The sequence below is a fragment of the Sminthopsis crassicaudata genome, chromosome 3 (genome assembly GCF_048593235.1).
Source record: "Sminthopsis crassicaudata isolate SCR6 chromosome 3, ASM4859323v1, whole genome shotgun sequence".
In the NCBI taxonomy this organism is placed as follows: domain Eukaryota; kingdom Metazoa; phylum Chordata; class Mammalia; order Dasyuromorphia; family Dasyuridae; genus Sminthopsis; species Sminthopsis crassicaudata.
The window spans coordinates 88,230,716-88,254,559 of NC_133619.1; the positions used below are offsets into that span (position 1 = coordinate 88,230,716).

The 23,844-nt window shown below is 34.0% G+C and overlaps 1 protein-coding gene across 1 annotated transcript in view; it reads left to right on the forward strand.

Annotated features, from left to right (window-relative positions):
• VWA8 (von Willebrand factor A domain containing 8) overlaps window positions 1-23,844 on the forward strand; it is a 413,374-nt gene that overhangs the window by 171,811 nt on the left and 217,719 nt on the right. Inside the window, exons 19-21 of the mRNA XM_074299190.1 lie at window positions 6,139-6,245; window positions 11,819-11,890; window positions 16,376-16,452. Of these exons, the coding sequence (XP_074155291.1) occupies window positions 6,139-6,245; window positions 11,819-11,890; window positions 16,376-16,452 (256 nt within the window). The remainder of the gene's footprint in view (window positions 1-6,138; window positions 6,246-11,818; window positions 11,891-16,375; window positions 16,453-23,844) is intronic.

A 23,844-nucleotide genomic window follows, 5' to 3' on the forward strand; every position in this document is an offset into this window, starting at 1 on the left:
TACTTTGTTGTCTAATTTTTTTTCTATAAATGAATAGCAAATGCTTGCTGAATGAATGAGTAATGAATGAATACAAGTATCCCAGTGTTCAAATGTCCTTGAAAATAGGCTAACCAATCAGTGACACAAGTGGTTCAGTATCACCTTAGGGGACTTGATGAACATGAAAATCATAGCTCACTTTTGTATAGTCTCTAAATATTTTTTTAGGATACTGTGTATTCATTATCCTATTTGATTCTTACCACAGCCTTATTTAGTAAGTACTATACTTTTTATCCCTATCTTGAGGTATTTTTATCATCATTGACATATGATATAATTGAGGCTGAGAAATTTTAAGTGACTTTGCCAGGATGATCTCACCTACTTGGATTTAGATGATATTCAAGCCCCAATCTTTCTTGATTTCCAAGTCTAGATCTCATATGTCTCAATGAAATAATATGTCATGAATAGCATTCTAATAATATATCCATATATAGCAACGGGTTAGTTGCTAGATGAGAAAAACAACAACTCCATCTACTATTTCCATATATTTTATATGGGTAAAAGGCCTCACAGTTAAAACTTATCTCTAAGGGTAGAATGAAAAGCTGAAAAATGTGGAGTCTACACTAATATCCCTCCCTTTTTTCTTGGGTTCGTCTTTCTTCAGTGACACAGATCAGCCAGGAGATGTAATCTTATTTGTTCTGCTTCTCCCTCTGCTACCTTAGATGGTTTTTAATTGATCCCTGCTCTCCATACAATAGACTGCAGTTGTAAATAGAGTTTTGTATTGGGTTAGGAGTAAGGGCTTTACTTCACTTTTTTTTTTTTCAGTGATTGGGAGATTGGGAGGGAAAGAGGGATAGAATAGCCCCCTAAAAATGGAAAAGAGGGGCAGAAGGGTAATTGAGGGTTGTTTTTTTTGTTTTGTTTTGTTTTTAATTTCATAGAAGAAACAGAAAACCACAGGGGAAAAAGTCACAGAGAAGCTGACAGCTTTGAAAGTTACATGTTGAATTTATTATATATTTTTAAAGATTAGCAGATCTTTCTTTCAATTACTTGTACAATTCTCTTTTTCTGTTATACTATTTAAGTGGAAATGAACATTTTATAGAATGTTTAAGTTCAGAGTAAAAAAAATAAGTAGCTTTGATTATTTCCTTGGAAGAAAGCAGCACAGTGGATAGAATTTTGGATTTGGAATCACATAGACCTGAATGCAAATACTGCCTGAGACCCTCACTAGGTGTGCGATCTTGGACAAGTCACTTAACCTCTCTGTTTCCTCATCTGTAAAATGGAGATAATAGCATCTAATAAACTATGTTTATTGTAAGATTCAAATGAATTAACATATGCGAAGGTCTTTGTGTATCTTAAGTTCTAAATAAATATTAGTTATTGTTATTGTTATTATCATGAAAACAATTTCTTTTTTATGAGCCTATTTTGTGAAAACATCCAGGGATGTCTCTTTGATTAAGGTTTCTGGGTTATGTGTGTGCCTGTGTGCGTGTGTGTGTGTGTGTGTATGTAAATAATTGCCTGTATCCTCTAAATCTATTCAATTAGTATTCAAAACATTTTATATCATTTTTCTGTTCAACCATTACAAGCATGTGGCAAATTTATTCTTCTACATTATTGTTCTTTTTTGTGATACTTTTATAGGGGGCCCATTTCAGAGACCATTTGGCAATAAAGAAACAGGAAATTCCTCAGCTTAACAAACAAAATTTATCTTTTCCTGCAGAGTGCATGTATAAAGGAAAAAGGAAGAAAAAAGAGATCTCTTTTTTTTATATATATTAGAGAGGGAGATGACCACTGAGAGCTGCTGTACTTTGCTGTTCTTCTTGTGTCACTGTAATGATTAATTATGGAATTAGGACTTACTATTTTAATTGTCACTAATTAATTTATGAAATTTAATATTTCCTCTTCTCTCCTGTGTTTGTAAATTTGTTAACAATATACTAAAAAATATTTCTAGAAAATAACTGATTTTTCTATTATTATTCTTTACAAGGAAAATTATTGACAGGCATTTTTTTTGTCATATACAAAACATATAAGTATTTATTGTTTTTTAAGAAATGTATTTTAAATTTAACAAAGTAATAAGGAATTTGCCCTTCTGTTTTGTATATTCTTTTCAACCATTTTTCATTGCCTTCTATGTAATTTTCTTTTTTTTTTTTTTATTATTATAGCTTTTTATTGACAAAACATATGCATGACTGGGGCACTAATGCATTGTTGGTGGAGTTGTGAATAAATCCAACCATTCTGGAGAGCAATTTGGAATTATGCTCAAAAAGTTATCAAATTGTGCATACCCTTTGACCTAGAAGTGTTACTAAAGAAGGGAAAGGGACTTGTGTGTGCCAAAATGTTTGTGGCAGCTCTTTTCATAGTGGCTAGAAACTGGAAATTGAATACATGCCCATCAATTGGAGAATGGTTGGGTAAATTGTGGTATATGAATGTTATGGAATATTTTTGTTCTGTAAGAAATGACCCGCAAGATGTTTTCAGAGAGGCCTGGAGAGACTTACATGAACTGATTCTAAGTGAAATGAGCAGAATCAAAAGATCATTATACACTTAACAACAATACTGTATGAGGATGTATTCTGATGGAGTGGATATCTTTGACAAAGAGAAGATCTAATTCAGTTCCAATTAATCAATAATGGACAGAATCAGCTATACCCAGAAAAAGAACACTGGGAAATGAGTGTAAACTGTTTGCATTTTTGTTTTTTTTCCCAGGTTATTTTTACCTTCAGAATCCATTTTGTCTTGTTCAACAAGAGAACTGTATGGATCCGCACACATATATTGTATTTAAGATATACTTTAACATGTTTAACATGTATGAGACTGCCTGCCATCTAGGGGAGGCGGTAGAGGGAGGGAAGAGAAAAGTTGGAACAGAAGTGAGTACAAGGGACAATTACCATGCATATGTTGTATCAACAAAAATCTATAATTTAAAAAACAAAAACAAAAAAACAATTGCCAAACCTTTTGTTCCAACTTTTCCCCTCCTCTCCACCCCCTCCCCTAGATGGCAGGTAGTCCCATACATGCTAAATATATTAAAGTATATGTCAAGTACAATATATGTGTACATATTTATAGTTATCTTGTTGCACAAGAAAAATCGGATTTAGAAAGAAGGTGAAAATAACCTGGGGAAAACAAAACAAAAATGCAAGCAAACAATAACAGAAAGAGTGTAAATGCTATGTTGTGGTTCACACTCATTTCCCAATGATCTTTCACTTGGTGTAGCTGGTTCACTGCATTACTGATCAATTGGAACTGATTTGGATCCTCTCATTGTTGAAGAGTGCCATGTCCATCAGAACTGATCCTCATATAGCATTGTTATTGACGTGTATAATGATCTCCTGGTTCTGCTCATTTCACTCAGCATCAGTTGATGTAAGTCTCTCCAAGCCTCTCTGTATTCCTCCTGTTGGTCATTTCTTACAGAACAATAATATTCTACAACATATATACCACAATTTACTCAGCCATTCTCCAATTGATGGGCATCCATTCATTTTCCAGTTTCTAGCCACTACAAAAAGGGCTGCCACAAACATTTTGGCACATACAGGTCCCTTTCCGCTCTTTAGAATTTCCTTGGGATATAAGCCCAGTAGTAACACTGCTGGATCAAAGGGTATGCCCAGTTTGACAACTTTTTGAGCATAGTTCCAAATCACTCTCCCGAATGGTTGGATCTGTTCACAACTCCACCAACAATGCATCAATGCCCCAGTTTCCCCACATCCCCTCCAACATTCTTCACTATGTTTTCTTGTCATCTTAGCCAGTCTGAGGTATGTAGTGTCTTAATTTGCATTTCTCTGATCAAGAATGATTTGGAACACTCTTTCATAAGACTAGAAATAGCTTCAGTTTCTTCATCCAAAAATTAGCTGTTCATATTCTTTGACCATTTATCAATTGGAGAAGGGTTTGATTTCTTATAAATTAGAGTCATTTCTCTGTATATTTTGGAAATAAGGACTTTATCAGAACCTTTAACTGTAAAAATGTTTTCCCAGTTTATTGCTTCCCTTCTAATCTTGTATTGACAGGTATTTAATAAAAATTAAGTCATTTGATTAGCTCTGAAGAATATGCACAAAGGATAAAATGTTCTTTGAAGGAAAGTTACTGTTATGACTCTCAACAGTCTCCTGTATAGCCTTTGAAATTGTCAGTCAGTAATTATTGACTTTTCATATTCCATATGAGTCTAGGTATTACAAGAAGTTGACAGGAAACATAAGAAGTAGGTATCTCAGATTCAAATTGGAGAAACAAAACTAACTGAAGTGAAGCAATGAGAGAACAATTCAAAAGAACCTATAATTAGGGGATAAATGCAAGAATGCACTCTATAAACAGGAGATCCAACAGGTAAGGATCTGTCATGATTAGAGTAAGTGGGGAACCCATCATGAAGGACCACAAGAGAAGTAAAGGGTTTGATACAGAAACCCTAGGTAGATGAAGAAGTTCCTTCACATCTTTTAATTACAGTAGTCTTTCTTTCTACTCATGTAGAAAAAAGTTGACAAACGTGCAATCCATAGGGAAAATTCCCTATTCCCTTCCTTCTACTGATCCTTTTCCCTTCTTATGTCTTATCCCAGGACAGTTACAATATACTTAGATAATATACTAAGGAATTTCACAAATCCCTACTACTGAGAAAGTTCTCAGTAGTATATTGTCCTTTGTATCTGTATTCAAAGACCTTCACATCCTTTGGACCAGTGCTGGCTTGGCATACATGTCGCAAAGTTAAGTCCCCAGAGCAAAAGAGTTGAAAAATCTGGTATGGCACTCTTTGACTGTTTTATGGCATAAAATGTTCTAATGATTTATGACCATTTTGTGGTTTCCTCTTTCTGAAGATTAAGTAATCCTCCAAAACCCACAAAAATAATAACAATTAATAATAACATTAATGATAGCCAATATTTACATGGTACCTTTTTTTATTAAAGCTTTTTTATTTTTCAAAACATATGCATAAATAATTCTTCAACATTAGCCCTTGCAAAACCTTGTTTTCCAATTCCCCCCTTTCCCCATGCCTTCCTCTAGATGGCAAGTAGTCCAATATATGCTAAACATGGTAGAAATATATGTTAAATCCAATATATGCATATATATTTATACAATTATTGTGCCACACAAGAAAAATCTAATCAAACTAGTTTTAAAAAAAAAGGGGGGGGGAGAAGCAAAATAAAATGCAAGCAAACAACAACAAAAAGAGTGAAAATGTTATGTTGTGAACCACATTCAGTTCCCACAGCCCTCTCTTGAGCATAGATGGCTCTCTTCATCATAAGATCCTTGGAACTGCTTTGAATCATCTCACTGAAGAGAGTCTTGTCCATCAGAATTAATCATTGCATAATCTAGTTTTTACAGTGTACAATGATCTCCTGGTTCTGCTCATTTCACTTACCATCAGTTCAAGTCTCTTCAGGCCTCTCTGAAATCATTCTGCTGTTATTCCATAATATTCATATAGCATAACTTATTCAGCCATTTCCCCGACTGATGGGCAGCCACTCAGTTTCCAGTTTCTTGCCACCACAAAAAGGGCTGCCATAAACATTTTTGCACATGTGGGTTCCTTTCCCTCCTTTAAGATTTCTTTGGGATATAAGTAGTAGCACTGCTGGATCAAAGGGTATGCACAGTTTGATAACATTTTGAGCATAGTTCCAAATTGCTCTCCAGAATGGTGGGATCTGTTCACAGTTCCACCAGCATACATGGTATCTTAAAGTTTGCAAAGCACTTTACATACATGGTCTCATTTGAGTCTGACAACCCTGAGAAATAGGTGCTATCATGAGCCCCATTTTATTGAGAAGGAATATGAGACTGAGTTTTAGTTGTCTATAGTCAGTCACTTAACTAGTAAATATCCGAAAGAAGAATCAAACTCAAGTCTTCCTGATTCTAAATCCAAAATTCCATTCACTGTTTCAAATGCTTAACATGTCACAGAGCTGGATCAAAAATCATACTTGACTAATCTGGTGTTTTTATTAGGATTACTGATTCATTCTTTGCTTTATATGTCATTTTTAGGTGAAATAAAATCTGGATCTCTGAAGATTGGGAATATTAGCATACCAGTCCATAATACCAATGAGAAAATGAAAGTGCCTGATGTTTTATTTTATGAAAATTTCCAAGTAAGATTCTTGATCTTGAATATTCAAGGGTAGATTATTTTAAATATCATGATGCTTAATTCACCATATTTAATGTCAGCAAACAAAAATTTGTGATGTTTTAATATTACTCATAAATTCAAATTTTCTGTTTACATAGAACAAAATGCTACCATTAAAATTACATTACCAACATTTTCCAAAATATACCTAAAATGTAGAGGAATGATTACTTTGCTTAGCATAGTACTCTTTTCCACATATATACATAGATATATAAGAAATAAGATTATCACAGAATATATAGGAAATTGAAAGTTTACTGTACATATATAATGAAAGAAATCATTTTATCAGTTTGGAAAAGCTATGGATGAAATAAAGATAGCATTGCTCATCTCTTTTCTAGAAAATTGGTAAATATATAGAATGAAACCGAGGTTATCATTCTCATGCACATGCACCACAGTAACTTTTTTTACCCCTAAGCTCATATATGTATATGAAAATAGTGCTAAATTTGGATACTTTTTATAGTCATTTTATAAGGTAATATCTAGATAATATTTCATAAATAGATAAAACAATATTTTATGTTTAACATAAATTTGTATAAAGTACAGTTTCATGCTTTAAAAAAAAAGTACTTTCTTTTTCTTTTCCCTCTCTGCACTCAGTTAACTACTATAAATTTTGTTCTTCATCTGATTGCTTCTACAGTGAAAGCAATGAAGCTAATGAACCAAAAAGTTAATAACATGTTATCCTTAAAACACAAAGGGGAAAAATCCCACTTGTCAAATAGAAAAAGACAATGATTATAAATAAAGTTTGCTTTTTTCAAATGTTAAATTAGTATTACCTTTGCCAGAAAGTAAAAGAATTGGTATTTCAGGAATTTGTGATTAAGTATAATTATTAGGAAGTTGCTGTGGATATCAAGACATAAAAAGAGAACATAACTGGAAGATCTGAATTTAAATTTTCCGTAGTTACTTATTAATTGTGTGATTTTTAGATAAATCACTTAAGTTAACTTCAGTTTCCTGAAATGTAAAATAAAAATAATTGTAATAGAATCTAAATTCCAAGATTGTTGTGAGAGAACCAAGTGAAGTAATTTTTATAAAAAGCACTTAACCTAATACATCATAGACACTTAAATTTTTCCTCCCACCTTACTTCTCTCCCAGGCTTCCTTCTTTCTTTCCTTCCTTCCTTCCTTCCTTCCTTCCTTCCTTCCTTCCTTCCTTCCTTCCTTCCTTCCTTCCTTCCTTCCTTCCTTCCTTCCTTCCTTCCTTCCTTCCTTCCTTCCTTCCTTCCTTCCTTCCTTCCTTCCTTCCTTCCTTCCTTCCTTCCTTCCTTCCTTCCTTCCTTCCTTCCTTCCTTCCTTCCTCGGTTCTTCCTTCCTTCCTTCCTTCCTTCCTCGGTTCTTCCTTCCTTCCTTTCTTTTTTTCCTTCCTCTCCCTTCTCTTCCTTCCATCCTCCCTCCTTCCCTCCCTTCCTTCCTTCCTATTTTCCTTCTTTCCTTCCTTCCTTCCTTTACCTTCTTTCCCCTTTCTTCCTTCTTTCTTCCCTTCCTTCCCCCATTCCTTCCTCCCTCCCTCTCTTCCTTCCTCCTTCCCTTCCTTTCTACCTTCCTCCCTCCCTTCCTTCTTTCATTCCTTTTCTTCCCTCCCTCCCTCTTTCTTCTTTCCTTCATACGATCAATGATCCATCAAATCTAGTATCAAGGATGATAATAACTAAATATTTATTTCCCCAGTACTTTAAGGTTTACAAAATCCTTCGCTTAACAACAACTACATCAAGTAGTTAGTGGAAGTATTATTTCCTCAATTTTTTGGGTGGAGAAATTGAGAAGCAGAGAGAGGTTAAATCTTAAGGTAATTGTCAGAGCCAGGACTTAAACCCAGATTTCCTGACTCCCAAGTACAGTTCTTTTCCATAGACCAAGCTATCCCAAATATTCTTAGCTCCTTTTAGTAATTCATTTTGAGTAGTTCAACCAAGGCTTTGATGGGGTTTTTTCCTTAGTAAAATCTGCTAAAATTTAAAATAATTTCCTACTCTCCTACATCTTCTGAGTAATGAAGTTCATAAGTTTTTCCCTGCTGTTTCTTAATGCTGAAAATATCTCATTCAAAATATAAAAGGTCTCCTATAGTTCTAGCACTCTAAGGTGTAGTGAATCAGTACTAGTTGAATATGACATCTTGTCAACATCTTCCTTATTTTTCTGATTTGTCCTTGTATTGAATCCTTTCTCTTTTTCTGTTTTAGTTTCTCTTTTCTGAACTTCACTATGTTCATTATGTCATTTTGGAGGCAAACACACCTCCCTTGGATTAAGCATTTCAGACTTGCTTATATATAGTCAGGATGATTTTTTCTATTTAGTTTCATTTCAGTCATTCAATCATCATCTTTAAACCACCTGCTATGTGTCAGGCACTGTGATAAACATTGGGAAATGCAAAAAAGACATTAAAAACTCCTCAAGGAGTTTTCAGTCTAATGAGAGAGACAACATGCAAACAAATGTACATAAAGTAAGCTATATATAAAGTAAATAGAAAATAATTAACAGAGGCAAGATACTGGAATTAAATTTATTTAGAAAATGGCAATGATTTATGTTGATATCTGTTATTTTATCTATGTCTCAATTTTTCTGTGTCAATAATTTATTTAAAGAGTCAGAAGGGTGTTAACCTCAATTATATTCTATATCTTCCCATTTTTATATTTTCTTTTTCTTATTTTTTATCCTTCTAAACAATCACTACTATGACACATATTTATAAAATGAGTGAGAAACAATTCTCACGTTAATAGCCAATCATTTATTAATTGTTAAAATGTTTCATTTTTCTGACTTTGTGGGGTACTTGTCATTTCTAGCCCCTCCTGACTATCTTCTCAAAGAAAATATTAATGAAATATACAAGTGGGGGGGGGGGGCTTTGCAGAGTGTATAGTCTTTGATTTGTCTTATTTGCTATACCAGAATCATGTTTTACAACATATTTTTAACTTCTGTCTCCCAACTTATCTTTTCATTGAAGTCACTGAATATTAAAGTATATGTTGATTTAATTTTGAAGGTCCACTGACCTATTGTAGAATTTTTCTTCTCTTCATCTGTTCTAGAAAAGAAATTGATATTGGACTCAATTATCTTCATGTTAGGTTTTTGCGTCAGCTTCTCATCAATACTTCAATACAAAATGACTAAAAAAACCAAAGAAGTGCTGTTTCTACTTGCCTTTGTATATAGCCTAAAGACCATCATAATCTTTTGCCTGGCTTTCTGTCTTCAGTACCTAGCCTATTCCCTTGCATATTATAGATTCAAAGCTGGATTTAGATTACAACCCTTCATTTACCGATGAAAAAAACTGAATCATTAAAATATTAAAGAATTTCCCGGGAATGAGTGATGGCACACAATTTGTAGGTATGATTGAAATCAGAATTTGAACTCAGATCTTCCTACCTCTACAGTCCATGCTTCACTTGTTTGCTAAAAGAAATTTAAACCCAGATGGAATGTTATTGAGGAGTCATTTCTTTGTAGGTGCCTTCAATTTTTCTGCAGTGTCTGGAAAATGAATTTCTCAGCAAAATTTCACATATTTTGTTAAAAGCAACAATTATAAGCTATATACATAATTGTTTTTCCTTTTGACAAAGAAGTCCTCAATTTGGGGACATGGTGAGCATGGTGTATATCTAGAAATGACTGATGTAGAAACAAAAGGTATGAATAAAACATCTTATTTTTGAGCAAGTAGGAGATGAAAATGTCTGCTGAAAAGAGAATGGAATGGCAGGGGCTTAAGGGGAGTTTATACATTAGGGAAAAAATTCTACAAGAGAAATTAATCTGTTACATATTTATCAGAGACACCAAATTGTATTTAAAATACTAATAAGTATTTAAAGATATGACAGTTAAGTGTTTGGCTTTTAAAGTTAAGTTGGCTCAGGAATTGACTTATTCTCCATTTTTTAAGCTGTTTCCAAAAAAATTTTGATATAATTAGCTAATCAGCCAAAAAGCCAATTAATATTTAAGAAAAATGTTCCTCTGGTATGGGTAAATAAGATTTTGAAATACTAATTACCAGTTAGGCAAGCATGTTCTTTTAAAAAATTAAACTTCTTTGGGGAGACTTAAAAAATTAATCGCATCATCTTTTGTATCTTTACAAATATATCTTCTACTAAAGCTGTATTTCAGTGACTCCTTATAGAATTAGGTGATCCTTAATTCTCAATGGGTTTGCCAGTAGAGTACAACATGAGCTCAGCCAGGTTCTCCTAAGCTGAAAAGATATGGTTTTAGCAATATACTATGTGTTCTCTGAGTTTTCTAATCTTGCTAAATTCAGTGAAGCTCAATACCAAAATTCTGACTATGTAATTCATAAAACCAAAATTTGTGAAGGACTTATAATTTGTGTGAAGACTATTCCTCACATAAATGATACCTACCACTTCTTTCTTGAATTCATCAATAAAGATGCATTTATTAAGGGTCTAATATGAGGATAAAAAGGAAGACATGAAATAGTCTCTGATCTTAAGGAATTTTGAGTCAAGCTAAGAGAATCAATATATATTCAAAAGGGTACAGAGGGAGTAGTTATATGGCAATTTGGGGGCAAAGGCTTCATATAAAACTATAGTACTTGCACTTGAGCTAAGATACTAAGCAGAGTAGGGATTATGAGAAATAGAAATAGGGGAAGAATCCAGGAATGGATGACAGTTTAAAGACATGAAGATGGGTTATGATTGTCATATATGTGATAATAAAAAGTTCAATTTGGCTAATTGGTAGTGTGGGGGGAGGAGAGTAATATATAAAGAAAACTAGATAACTGAAGTATCTAAATGGAACACTGTGCTCAATGTTAGTGAAGAAATTATTGATACTTAAGGAAAAAAAAAGGAGACAGGGAAGAGGAAATCTCATGCTGTGATAGAGTATCTAATGACCTTGACCTTGGCTGACCTATTTACCAAGGACCTGTTTTCAGTTCATGATGATGAGAAGTAGGATTTCTCTTGAGAAAGAATTTACTCATAAAAAAGGGTTGAATTTTATATTAATCACTGTGTCAATATTTGAAAAAGTAATTGTGTTTTAGGACACATTTGGTATCTTAATTTAGTGTAGGTATTTTTATCAAAGGTAATTTTCACAAGCGATTTGGTGAACTCTAAATGGGGATATTATACTTTTAGAATATATGATATTTTAATAGTCTAACTGCCTAATTTAAGGATTGAACATTTGAATTAAAGTATAAACTCGGAATACTTGTCTTGCCTACTTAGTATTACATGAGTAGAATTTTTGAAATGTACAAAATTGATATTCTCATTGATTATGTGCCTTTACTAATGATGGTAATATGTGATTTATTTATGTATATAGTTTATCTGAAAGTTCCATTTATCTTTTAAATAGATTTTCGGAACTTGTTATAAGAATTTCTTTTCAGTTATAAAGTAACTTTCATACCAATTAAAAGGTCATTGGCCCATTATTAACTTGAAGTTGATTTATTTTCTTTCTTTAGCACATGATACTTATGGAAGATATGCTCAAAGACTTTCTTCTGGGAGAACATCTGCTATTGGTTGGTAACCAGGTGAGTTTAAGTGACCATGTTTTTCTCTGGTTCTCTGTATGATGATTCTAATATAGATTTGCTCATTCTTTAAAATTTAGAACTGAAAAAAGTTAAGTGATTTGTTCTAGGGAGCCCTTAAAGAGCCACAGAACCTTTGTGTGTTGAACCCCAACATAGAGACAACTGCTATCCAAGAAACTTGTTTGAGATACATCTGAATGTATATAAAACACACTTCTTTGAAAGGAGAAGGGTTTCTGGAGGGGTGTGTGTGTGCATGTGTGTATAGAGAAAATAGTTTTAGGTTTTTAAATCACTTTTCATATATTATTTCATTGAATCCTCATAACAGCCTGGTGAGATAGATATTTCATGGATTATTTTCTCTTCGGGTAAGGAAATTAAAGCTGGACTTATCTATGGTCATCTTTTTAGTAGGTGTCAGTTGCAGAATTTGAAGCCAGGCTGTCATGATTACTTATGACATATTGCCCATCATAGGTACCTTTAAATTATAATAATAAGCAACTGATATGCAGCATGATATGGAGAAAACCTCTGAATTTGGAGTCAATCTTTCCTTGGTATTTAATATTGTGTAAACCTTAATAAGACTTTTTTTTATCTTTAGGCCTCATTCTAAACTGAGGGCACCAGGAAAGTCTTTCAGTTCCAAAACCCATGATCCTCTATTTTGACTGACAATACAGAGACATTGTCCTAGTGTTCCTAAAGCAAAAATTTTGGCAGTTGTAAACCTAGACCTTAAATCAATGGCATCCATTCCCATATGGTCCAAATCTCTCCTTTAAAAATCTAGTCATCTAAATTATTTAAATGTCCTTTAAAAATCTTTAAAAATCCAGCTACTCTTTTAATATGAAGTAACAGAAAGTGGGTTTTACATGGAGGCTGAGTATAGAGAGGTAGCGATAGGTAGGGTTGATGAATTGTATGAGTTGGATTGACTGAAGACATTGGACCTTAGCAGAACAGGTATGTAAAAGAGCTCAGGATATAAAAATCCTGAGGTAAGGGCATAGACTTGGCGTCATTATCCCTGGGACTGAATAGAGAAATACTTCTTTGTTATTAAGGTTTTACATTTTTCTAAACATATCTTCTCCAGTCTGGGTTACTCAGTAGATCATCTTGTTACCTGTCCTAATTCTCACTTGACTTGCTGCCTGGCTTTCCATTCAGTTTTTGCATGCTGTACTGTAGGAGCAGGAAACTGCTTTCAACACACACTATGAGAGGGAAAATGAGGTGAGGTAATAGAGATACCATTGATTTTACTCTTTGTTTTTATATGTAGAAGTAGGAATGAGATAATCAGAAATGTCCCTCTATATTTGTATCTATTATATAATATGTGTGTGTGTCTTATTTAAAAACTATAGAGAAGTTTTTATAATATCCAGACCCCAGCCAATTGTTCTTTCCATAGGACTTAGGTTAGGATTGGGGAATAGAGGCCTGCCGTGTAAAAGACTTTGCATTTGATTCCATTTCAAACGGAATCCAACTCATTTGGATGTCTTCATTTGATTTGTACATGCTAACTTTGTAACTAACACAGATATCCCTTCAAAAATCTTGACAAATGCCCTGTCTGAGTTCTTCTCTTTTGATTCTGAGTCTTTCTTTCCTTGTACCTTCTTCCCAAAATTATATACTTAATAAATTGAAAGAAGAACAAACCAAAAACAGCAAAGGTGGGGGGAATGGTTTAGGGTTTCTAACATCAAGTTCCTATTATGAGAATATCATTTATATATAAAATGACAGCCATCTGAAAACTTAGAAATGCAAAATTTCTTTACATGATTCTTTTTTAAGTACAATGAACTATTACACATGTTCAATAATACTCAGTTTCTTTGTGGAATATTAGATGATTATTTAACCAAAAATCTACCAAGGAAGAAATTCAGATTGGGTCAATGTTTAACAACGAACAGTAGATTCATTAAGTGCTTGCCTATTGTCTGTGACACTTTATGGTATAGTGAATAGATACTGGGCCTGGAAACCAGAAAGATCTTGTATACCGGGCCCATGTCAAACTATATGACCCTCAGCCAGCACGCTTTCACTTCTTTAGGCTGGTGGTGTCTAGTCCAAACAGAAGTAGGGATCACTAATCCATGCATAAAGATCTCTGCAGGCAGCATATTGACTTACTTGGTTCTAAAATGTAATATGATCTGTGTTTTGTTGTATTTTTATTTATTTTGTGAAATATTACCCAGTTACATTGTACTCTGGTTTGGGCTATAATCAGATGCGTTGTGGTTCCCATGCAACCTGAAGGTATGTTCTTCTGAACAATTGCTAAGACTGAATTTCAGAGAAGGTTCTGAGACCATCATTGGTTGAGGCAGTCTTCTGTGCTAGCCAAAAATGAAATCATTCTTGTCCTTAAATAGCATAGATTCTGTAAAATAAGCTGATGGTAGTTTGTTTCAAATTATAATGAATGCTCTTAAAAATGAAACTGTCATTAGATAGATATAGACTATTTTGTTGTCTGTTTGCAAACTAGAAACTGGCAGAAAGCCCTGGAAGAAGTTTTCTAAACAGTGCTAAAGTTGTAAATTTAGATGTGCTTGGTAAAGATTTCCCTATTACCCATGGCAACGTGTAGAAAATGAGGGAATCAAAAAGAACAACTGTTGACTCTGAGGTTATTTTAAGCTAAGCCACATCCTTTCCTCAAAGATAACACCATCCTTTCAGAGAATCTGCAGCATTGACTGAGATTTACATGAACTGGGCAGTACAAATACTGGGCAGCTAATTATCTTACAGGCTTTATTGATCACATGAGAAAATATTGAATTGGAAAATAAAATCTACAGCATGTATCTTATTTCAGCAATTGATGTTCAAAATTCTTTTGTCCTTTGTACCATGAAATAACCTTCTGAATGGGTTTGATGGCCTGGAACATGGTCCTTCCAGGAAATCAAGCACAACTACTGCCTTTGGGCAAAATAGAACCAAAGGATCACTCCTAAATTACACCTCAGATGCTTGTCTAGTATTCCTAGTAAGTATCAGAGAACCACAGCAGTAGAGGAGGAGTACATCCACCTGCTATAACTATAGCCACACTAAGGCCTTCATACAAATTATGTGTTTCATGCTGTTCCTGATCATAGCATTACTTTCTATTTATTTCATGCAAGTTGTAAGGGAAAAAAAGAAGAAATGTTCATTTTTTCCTGGGGAGAAACCTTTTCTTTGCCCCAAATTCTTCCTTCAAAGTAAACCTTCTGCCTTTCTCCTTCTTCAAATCCTTTTTTTTTTCTTTTTATCAAAATATAATTTTAATCCATAATTAGGAAAAATTATTTATTACCTATATCTTTTTAGGAATTAATGAATTACCAAATCACTGAAGTTTCCAAGTAGTTTTTAGTGAAGTGGTCACAGCATGTTTCCTGCTTCCAAAACTCTGTTCTTTTTTTTTTTTTTTTTTTTTTTTTATTATATATATATATATATTTTTTATAATATTATCCCTTGTATTCATTTTTCCAATTTACCCCCCCTCCCTCTATTCCCTCCCCCCGACGACAGGCAATCCCATACATTTTACATGTGTTACAATATAGTCTAGGTACAATACATGTGTGCGAATATCACTTTCTTGTTGCACAATAAACATTAGAATCCGAAGGTACATGCAACCTGGGCAGACAGATATTAGTGCTAACAATTTTCATTCCCCTCCCAGTGTTTCTTCTCTGGGTGCAGCTACCTCTGTCCATCAATCAACTGGAAGTGAGTTGGATCTTCTTTATGTTGAAGATTTCCACTTCCATCAGAATACATCCTCATACAGCATTGTTGTTGAAGTGTACAGTGATCTTCTGGTTCTGCTCATTTCACTCAGCATCAGTTGACTTAAGTCTCTCCAGGCCTCTCTATATTCCTCCTGCTGGTCATTTTTACCGAGCAATAATATTCCATAACCTTCATATACCACAATTTACCCAACCATTCTCCAACTGATGGACATCCATTCATCCTCCCAAAACTCTGTTCTTAAAGGAAGAGTCATTCAGTAGTACTTCCCAAGATTTGAGGGGTCTTTTTGAATTGAGACCCTAAATGCAGAAAATTCACTTTGGTTTAAGGGAGATTTCATATAAGCAGTTTTGTTCAAGAAAGGTAATCAGTTATCACATAGAACCCAGTTTCTGAGTCTATCCTTAGACCCCATCTTCTGCTGTAGTCATGTATGCCTGCTTGTTAAAATCCCACCCTTCAATAGCTGTGTTCTACCTTGAAGGTTGGAACTTGAAAGTAGAAAATAGCAAGGGGTTGGATTCCATTTTTTAATCTGCTACTTTGTGCTTTCTACAAAAAAAAGTACCTTTTCTACATTTGCATGTAGTAAGGAAATAAGAGTAAGTCTAAGAAAGAGATTTGCTTTTTGACAGTCCTTATAAATATAAAAATACTTTATTACATTTTTCTGTTTAATTATAGGGTGTAGGGAAAAACAAGATTGTTGACAGATTCCTTCACCTGCTTAACAGACCCAGAGAATATATTCAACTACATAGGTAAGAGCTAAACTTCGGGTTTAATTATCTATTTTTCTCTCTAGACAATTTAGAAATACTTCCTTAAAGACTCACTTTGTTAACCTTTTTTTCCTTTCTACTCTTATTGCATTTTTTTCCTTTTCTTTAAGGAAATGAAAGCTTATAATATTTGTTTTTAAAATAACGGATGCTGTTGTAAATACTGATTAATAGATACTGTGGGGACAGAGACTGATGAGCATTTCATTCATTTGAAAAACCATTCAGAAAATGCACATCATTTTGATTTTAGGCAAAAACCATAAATGAGTTTCAGTCACATAAAAATATATATATTACAACCCTTCCAGGAGGAATGGGAGGAGGCTTTGTGAATTCACCTTTCCTTGAGCACAAGCACACTAGCAATTGGTTTCCCAGAAGAGACCTACTTTTTTTTAGCAGTTGGGAAGGCTTGAGATGACAGTATAAGAAAGACATATGTCACCTAAAGGTAGTAATATAGATTTAGGAAGTTCTCATTGACAGTTATTAATGATTTAGAAACATGTTATGGCACTGGTGATCAACTTAAGTAATTTCAGTTAAATTAAATTGAAAAATTATTTTAAAAATGAGAAGTTTATATATTAAAGTATCTATACTGTAACTGTAGGTTATCTACAATTAATAAGAGGCAGCTAGTGACTCAATGGAGAACTTTGGACCTCAAATCAGGGATACCTGAATTCAAATCCAGATTCAGCACTTGCTAGCTGTGTAACCCTAGGCAATCCATTTAACCCCTGTTTTCTGGGTTACACTTAACCACTGTTTGCTCAGTGGTAAAATGGGGATATTAATAGCACCTGTCTCCTGGTATTGTTATAAGGATCAAAAGAGAACATATTTATAAAAAGTGCCTAGCACATTGCCATCCATGCCTCACATATAGTAGGTGCTATGCAAATGCTTATCCCCTTCCATCTTCAGTGTAATTAAAACCAGACCCGGACTGATTTAATCAAAGATTCTAGCAGGTGATATACAGGGGCTTAATTCTGTTTTTGATATTATTTTTGATAAATTACTGAGCTGTAGGGTACGAGATATATTTTATTTTTTAAGCTTTTTATAGGTTACAGAATGACTGTTCTGTTTTTCTTCTTAAATCATTTTATCTGTTTATTCTTGCCATTAATGATTTATTATTGCTGCTTGGTGGTATTTTTTTTTAATGCTGTTTTGTTATATTTATGTATGAAATGTACTTTAAGAGTGCAGTTTTGTAATTCCAATATAAAATGTTGATTAAATATATAATTTTATAAAATTATTATAACAAGTTCAGATAATATATTTTATATATGAGTATATTTTAATTGAACATTTCAAAAAATATGAGTTAGAGTACAAATAATCTTGCTAAAATAGTCTCAAAAGTAGAAATCAGCTTTTATCTCTCCTGCATACTCAATGTATTTACCATCAGCCCAAATCTACAGGTCTGATTTGTATCTAGATTGAAAAACTATAGACAATCACAGTCACCCTGAGCTATTACCAGTTACTAAGCATTTTTCAACTTGGTTCAACAGAAACTTACTGCTTGCAAGGTATTTAGATTTCATGAATACAAAGATGAAAAATGACACATTTTCTTGCTCTCAAATCTATGGAGTATGACATGTATACCTATGAATGTAATTCAGAGTAGAATATGATGGAGCAAGGGAGAGAAAGATTTAGAAATATTTGATGTAGTACCTGATCTTTGCTCTGAAGGGAAAGGATTTCACCAGAAGTGAGGAGGGAAGCACATTCTGGATGTGAGAGAACAGCTTGTACATGTTCAGCAATAGAGGACTCAGAACCAGAGATTCTATATGGGCCACTGGGGGAGGAGGCCTGCCCTGAAGTGTGAGTCATAATGTGAGAAAATCATGGTTGCTAACCCTATTTCAGAGTACTCCTTTCAAAACAGAATTAGAGAAGGCAAATTTGCCAGACTTTAACTGATCTGCTGCTGCTCTCTGTATCAGTATCATCCTAAGCCATCCTTATAGTTTTTGTTGATGACTTAGAAATCCCAGCAGTTTTCAGAATAACAGTGGACATCTGGGGTGGGAGAATCATGCTCACATCCTGTTCAGTTTTTCAAGTAAGTCATCAATATTTAACTTTTTGGACCATTTTAGCCTGTAATTTTCATAGATAGCAATTTGTCTACCATTTCACATGCATCTTGATGGTTATGATGCAAATAGAAAGGGATTCAATCAGCTTTCTTATTGAGAAGAGTAGAGAGGGAGTTGGTTAGCACTAATCAAGACTCCACACAGAGGAAAATCAAGATAAACTTCATTACTCTGTTACCTTCCTTCTGAATAGTTTTTCTTTAAATATATGTACACTTAAAAAAAATAGTTTATTTTGGGATGTTATGTCTATATTGGTCTGACTAAAAGTGGGTTGTAAAAATCATCTCTTTTCTGGTTCTTATAAAATTCAAACATCTATTTTTCTTTAGTTGTGCCTTGGTTTTCAGGCCATTCTTATTCAAGGTATTTTAGATTTATTTTTATCATTTAGTAATAGGTTTTTAGTGTAATGCTGGATCAATTGAAGCAAGATAGAAATTAGAGGTTTTTAATATTTTATTAAAGAAGGAGTTTGGACTGGCTAAGCCATCTTAGCCAGCCAAGAGGATGGGACTATTGTCTCAAAGTATCCAATCAACAAGGGAGGGATTCCAGAGACTCTTATAAGGCTCCAGTGATCAGGGCAAATGGTGAGGGGGGGAGAGAAGAGGGGCAGTGGGAGTAGAACACTGGTGAGCAGGAAGTTCCAGGAAAGAACCATAAATTAAGTTCTGGCACGTCAGGAGTGAAGAAGGATCATAAATTCTGATAAGTAGGGAGGCTAGGAGACACTATATGGTTCAGAGGATCCCATCCAGGTATTTGAGATAAGCCATCTGGGGTTTTATGATTCTTTGGAATGCTAGTGGCCAGGGCTCCCAGTCCTAATTATCTCAGTCCTAATGGCCAGGAAGGGGGGTTGCCACCAGGGAGACTGAGGCAGAACAATTCAGGGAAACTGAGGCAGAACAATATTATTAACAAAATAATTAGATTGTTATGCTCAAAACAAGGTAAACTGAAGTACAAAGTTCTAAGCACCATCAATTTATCAGTAAAGTTTGAATTTACTAATAAATCTCAGCTTCCCCAGCAAAACTATTGAGGTGTGACTGGGAAACGAATATAAATTGTTAGCACTACTGTCTATCTACCCAGGTTACTTATACCTTCGGAAGCTAATAATTAATGTGCAACAAGAAAATGGTATTTACACACATATATTGTATCTAGGTTATACTGTAACACATGTAAAATGTATGGGATTACCTGCCATGGGGGAAGGGAGTAGAGGGAGGGAGGGGATAATTTGGAAAAATGAATAAAAAAATTAAAAAAAATTAAAAAAAAAAAAGAAAAGAATTTGCTGAAGTCAAATAACTTCAAAAAAGCTAAATAGACTGATGAATAAATAATAAAACAAACAAACAAAAAAACTAAAAAAAAAAACAACAAAAAAAAAACTATTGAGGTGTGAGAAATGAGGGGTGAGAGATACCTTAACAACAATGGAGTCCCTTTGCTTTGCAGTCCCAATCTGCAGGCAAGGTTTTTGACAAAAAATGGGTATATTACATTGAGAAACAATTTCCTCAGTGGGCCAAATCCTGAAAGGAATTAGCAAAGGTTTGGGGTTACAGTCTTTGATTATGTTAGGTGTCTATGGCCAGGGGCTAGGGAGTGATTAAGGGCTAATTTTCAATTCATTAAAGGGTGATGATTATTTCCCTGACCAAAATAGATTATCAGATTAATTGGGAGTGAGAGATTCCCCAGGGAACCAGATTGCTTTCCCAAGAGAGAGTCAGGTGGGTAGGGATCTTTTAGAAATTTCCCCAGGCCAGGTGGTCTAGGTTCCACAAAGATCAGGCAAACATAGTCCTTATTACATCGAAACTAAGACCCAAAGGTAAGACCCTTGATGGTATAGAGCTACTACACTAGATTCTTGGGTGTCCATCTACATATTTTAAAGGTAATAGATTTCCTTGGCAGTATATTGCAAAGTATTATTTCAGTTGATGAGTGATTAACAAGAATTGATCAGTGATTAGCAAGAGAACTGGATTTTTAACTTTAATTCATTATGAAACAGTGGAATTTCTGAGGTATGTTTAGAGAAAAAGAATCATGAATTAAGCAATTATAGTGCAGAATTTATTAATTGCAATTAAAAAATTATATACAATCAATCTGATTATTTCAGGATGTGCTGTCAGTTAAGGTGCACATGCTAATCATTTGCTAAACTAATAATTATACTAGGGACACTTTTCTCTCTCACTTTCCCATGCTAAACAAACTTCTTTTCATGTATATAAAGTAAGACTTTATAAATATATACAGGAAAAAAAATGGTTAAGATATAATTAAATAGTCTCAGATATTAATTGTTCATTAATTGTCTGATATTAATCAGATGAGGGCGTCTGATTGTAGTCAAGTTTTTCACAATTATTGTCCCTTCTTTGCCAGCTTCAGAACAAAAATAAAAATTACAATGAGTTAGATGCTACAGTAATCCCATACTGTAAGGATTTAAATAAGGTTTAGATTCTTGAAACATTACCATGACCCTTTGTACTTGAGTAGTAATCCTGGCAAAGTTCAGGTCTAGAATTTGTTTTGCCCTGAAGATGACTCTTTTTTTAATCTAGAGCAGCCATCAAACAGAGGAAGTTTTGACTAATTTTTAGCTTGTGACAATTTGGAGGTTCTAAAACTCCAGACTGTGTATTGATATATAATACTTAAGTACCTGTAAACTTCTAAGATTTCTTCCATGCAAGATAATAACCTTAAATTTGAATTAAGAGTATGAGTTAACAGGTTGTTTTTATGAATTGCAGTGGACAAAATATATGTATTACATGGTGTACAACTTTTTGGAATAAGCCAAACATATAGCTACATTGTTCATCAGAAAACAGGTACAGGGGCTAGGTGGCGCAGTGTATAAAGCACCAGCCTTGAAGTCAAATCTGGTCTCAGACACTTAACACTTCCTAGCTGTGTGACCCTGGGCAAGTCACTTAACCCCAGCCTCAGGGTAGGGTGGGGGGAGGAACTATCTTGTATTGGGAAAAATAAAATACTATTGAAAAAAAAAACCATTACTAGTCCAAATAAAAAACCTTTCCATTTTGGTTAACACATGCCAAACTTGATAGTAGCATAGCCTTCAGAAGCTTCTTCAGTCCTATTATGCAGTGGTGTAGGACATTTAAGAGTAACTTCAGTGATATAAAGTGGGCAGGAAAAAAAAGAAATCAAAGTCCCCAAAGTTATCCTGGGTTAATAAATACAAGATATTTAATATAAGATAGTTTGATTTTTAAAGGAGTTATAGTTTGCTTTACAATTTTTGTTTGATTAACATTTTTCCTATGCTTGATCCACAGAATTAAGTCTATCACTTAGAACCTTACGTAATGGCAAAAAATCTTTTCTCCCTGTGTATAAATTTCTTCTTTTTTGAGGCCATAACTGTCTATTTTGCTGTGTTGAAACTAGGACATCTTAACATGTGGATTTATATTTTTAGGGACAGAATAGGATGTGAAATATTGTTAGTTTTCATTATTATATCTGCAGATACAGTGCAGTAGAAATAACACTGGACTAAGAAGAAATCCAGGCTCTCATTTACCTAGCTGTTTGAACTCTTATTTGATGCATTGCTATCCTTTCTTGTATGTAGCTATTTTGTTACCAGATTATGATCTAACAATTACTGAATTCAGTTTTTTTTTTCCTCCTGATGTCTGACCTCACTGATTTATTCCAGGACCTTGATGCAAAATCATTTTCCAAACATTTTCATCCTGTCTCAAATCTCCAATTTACTCCTCCTCTTCCTTATAACTTCTCATCTGAAAACCTTGTCTCATATTTCACTTAAAATATTGAGACCATTTGTTAAATAATTCCCTCTTCCTGCACTTCACTTCATTATATTTCAGATGCTTTTTTGCCACTTTACCTGGCTCATTTGAAAAGGTGGGCCTTCTATTTGACAAGGCAAATATCTCAATATGCACAAATGATCCCAAACACAAGATTTCTCCTTCTATAATCTCCATTATCTCACTAATCTTTGTTCTTTCCCTCATTCTATCCATCTGTCTCTCCTAACTACCATTCTGTAGCTCTTCCCTTCTATGGCTAAACTCCTTGAGAAATCTGTCTATGCTATGTGTATCCACTACCTTTAATCTCATTTTCTTCTTAATTCTCTGTAGTTTTCTGAATCATAATTCAACTGAAAGCACTCTACAAAGTGATCTAATAAGCAACATGAACAGAATCTGATAATATAGTTAATGCTCTACACTCAGTCTCCATCTCTGCAAGGAAACAAAGGAGAACTGTATTTTCTTACATCTTCTTCAGGGCCAAGTTTCATTATTATGATTACAGTATTCATTTTTTGTTGTTGATGATATTTTATTTAAATTGTTATCTTTATATTTTTTGTTTTGCTGAGTACTTTTAAATACTCTTCTTAAATTTATCTGAATTAGACTTGTTATTTCTTTTTTCGGAGTAGCTAGGTGGCATAGTAGATAGAATGCCAGGCCAGAAGTCAAAACTCGTCTCAGGAACTTGTATTAGCTGGGTGACCCTGATCAACTCATGTAACTCGGTTTGCCTTAGTTTCTATGAAATGAGCTGGAGAAGGCAATGGCAAACCACTCTAGTATCTTTGCCAAGAAAACTCCAAATGGGGTCATGAACAATTGGGCACAACTGAAACAGTCGAGCAGCAACAATAATATTTCTTTCTAAAACATTCATCAAATTTCTACTGAATGCCTGCTTCAATCCTGAGCCTTCATTTTACAGATTAAGAAGCTGAGGCTAAGCAGTCAGTGATTTGTGTAAGGCTCTGTGTGCTTCCTTATTTCTTTGGATCTATTGTTTCATCAAGGTAACTACTCCCTTCTTTGTGCAGCTGTCCCTTTTTCTGATAACCACACTTACTGGTACTCTTTCTCTAAAGGAATTACTTTGTATATATTTTTAACATTAGTTTTTCTTTGCTTATACTGAAATAAAAAAATAAATCTAGCTGCTTTCTGGATATATATATGACCTAGGAGCTGAAAGAATCAATTGGCTAACACTTATCAAGCACCTACTCTGTGCTAAGTGCTCTGCTAAGTGCTGGGGATACAAAAAGGGATAAGAGACAATTCCTAGCCTTAAGGATATTAGTATAATAATTGTCTGAGGGAAGGCAATAGAATTAAGAAGGGTTGAGGACAGCTTCCTGTTGAAGGTGGGATTT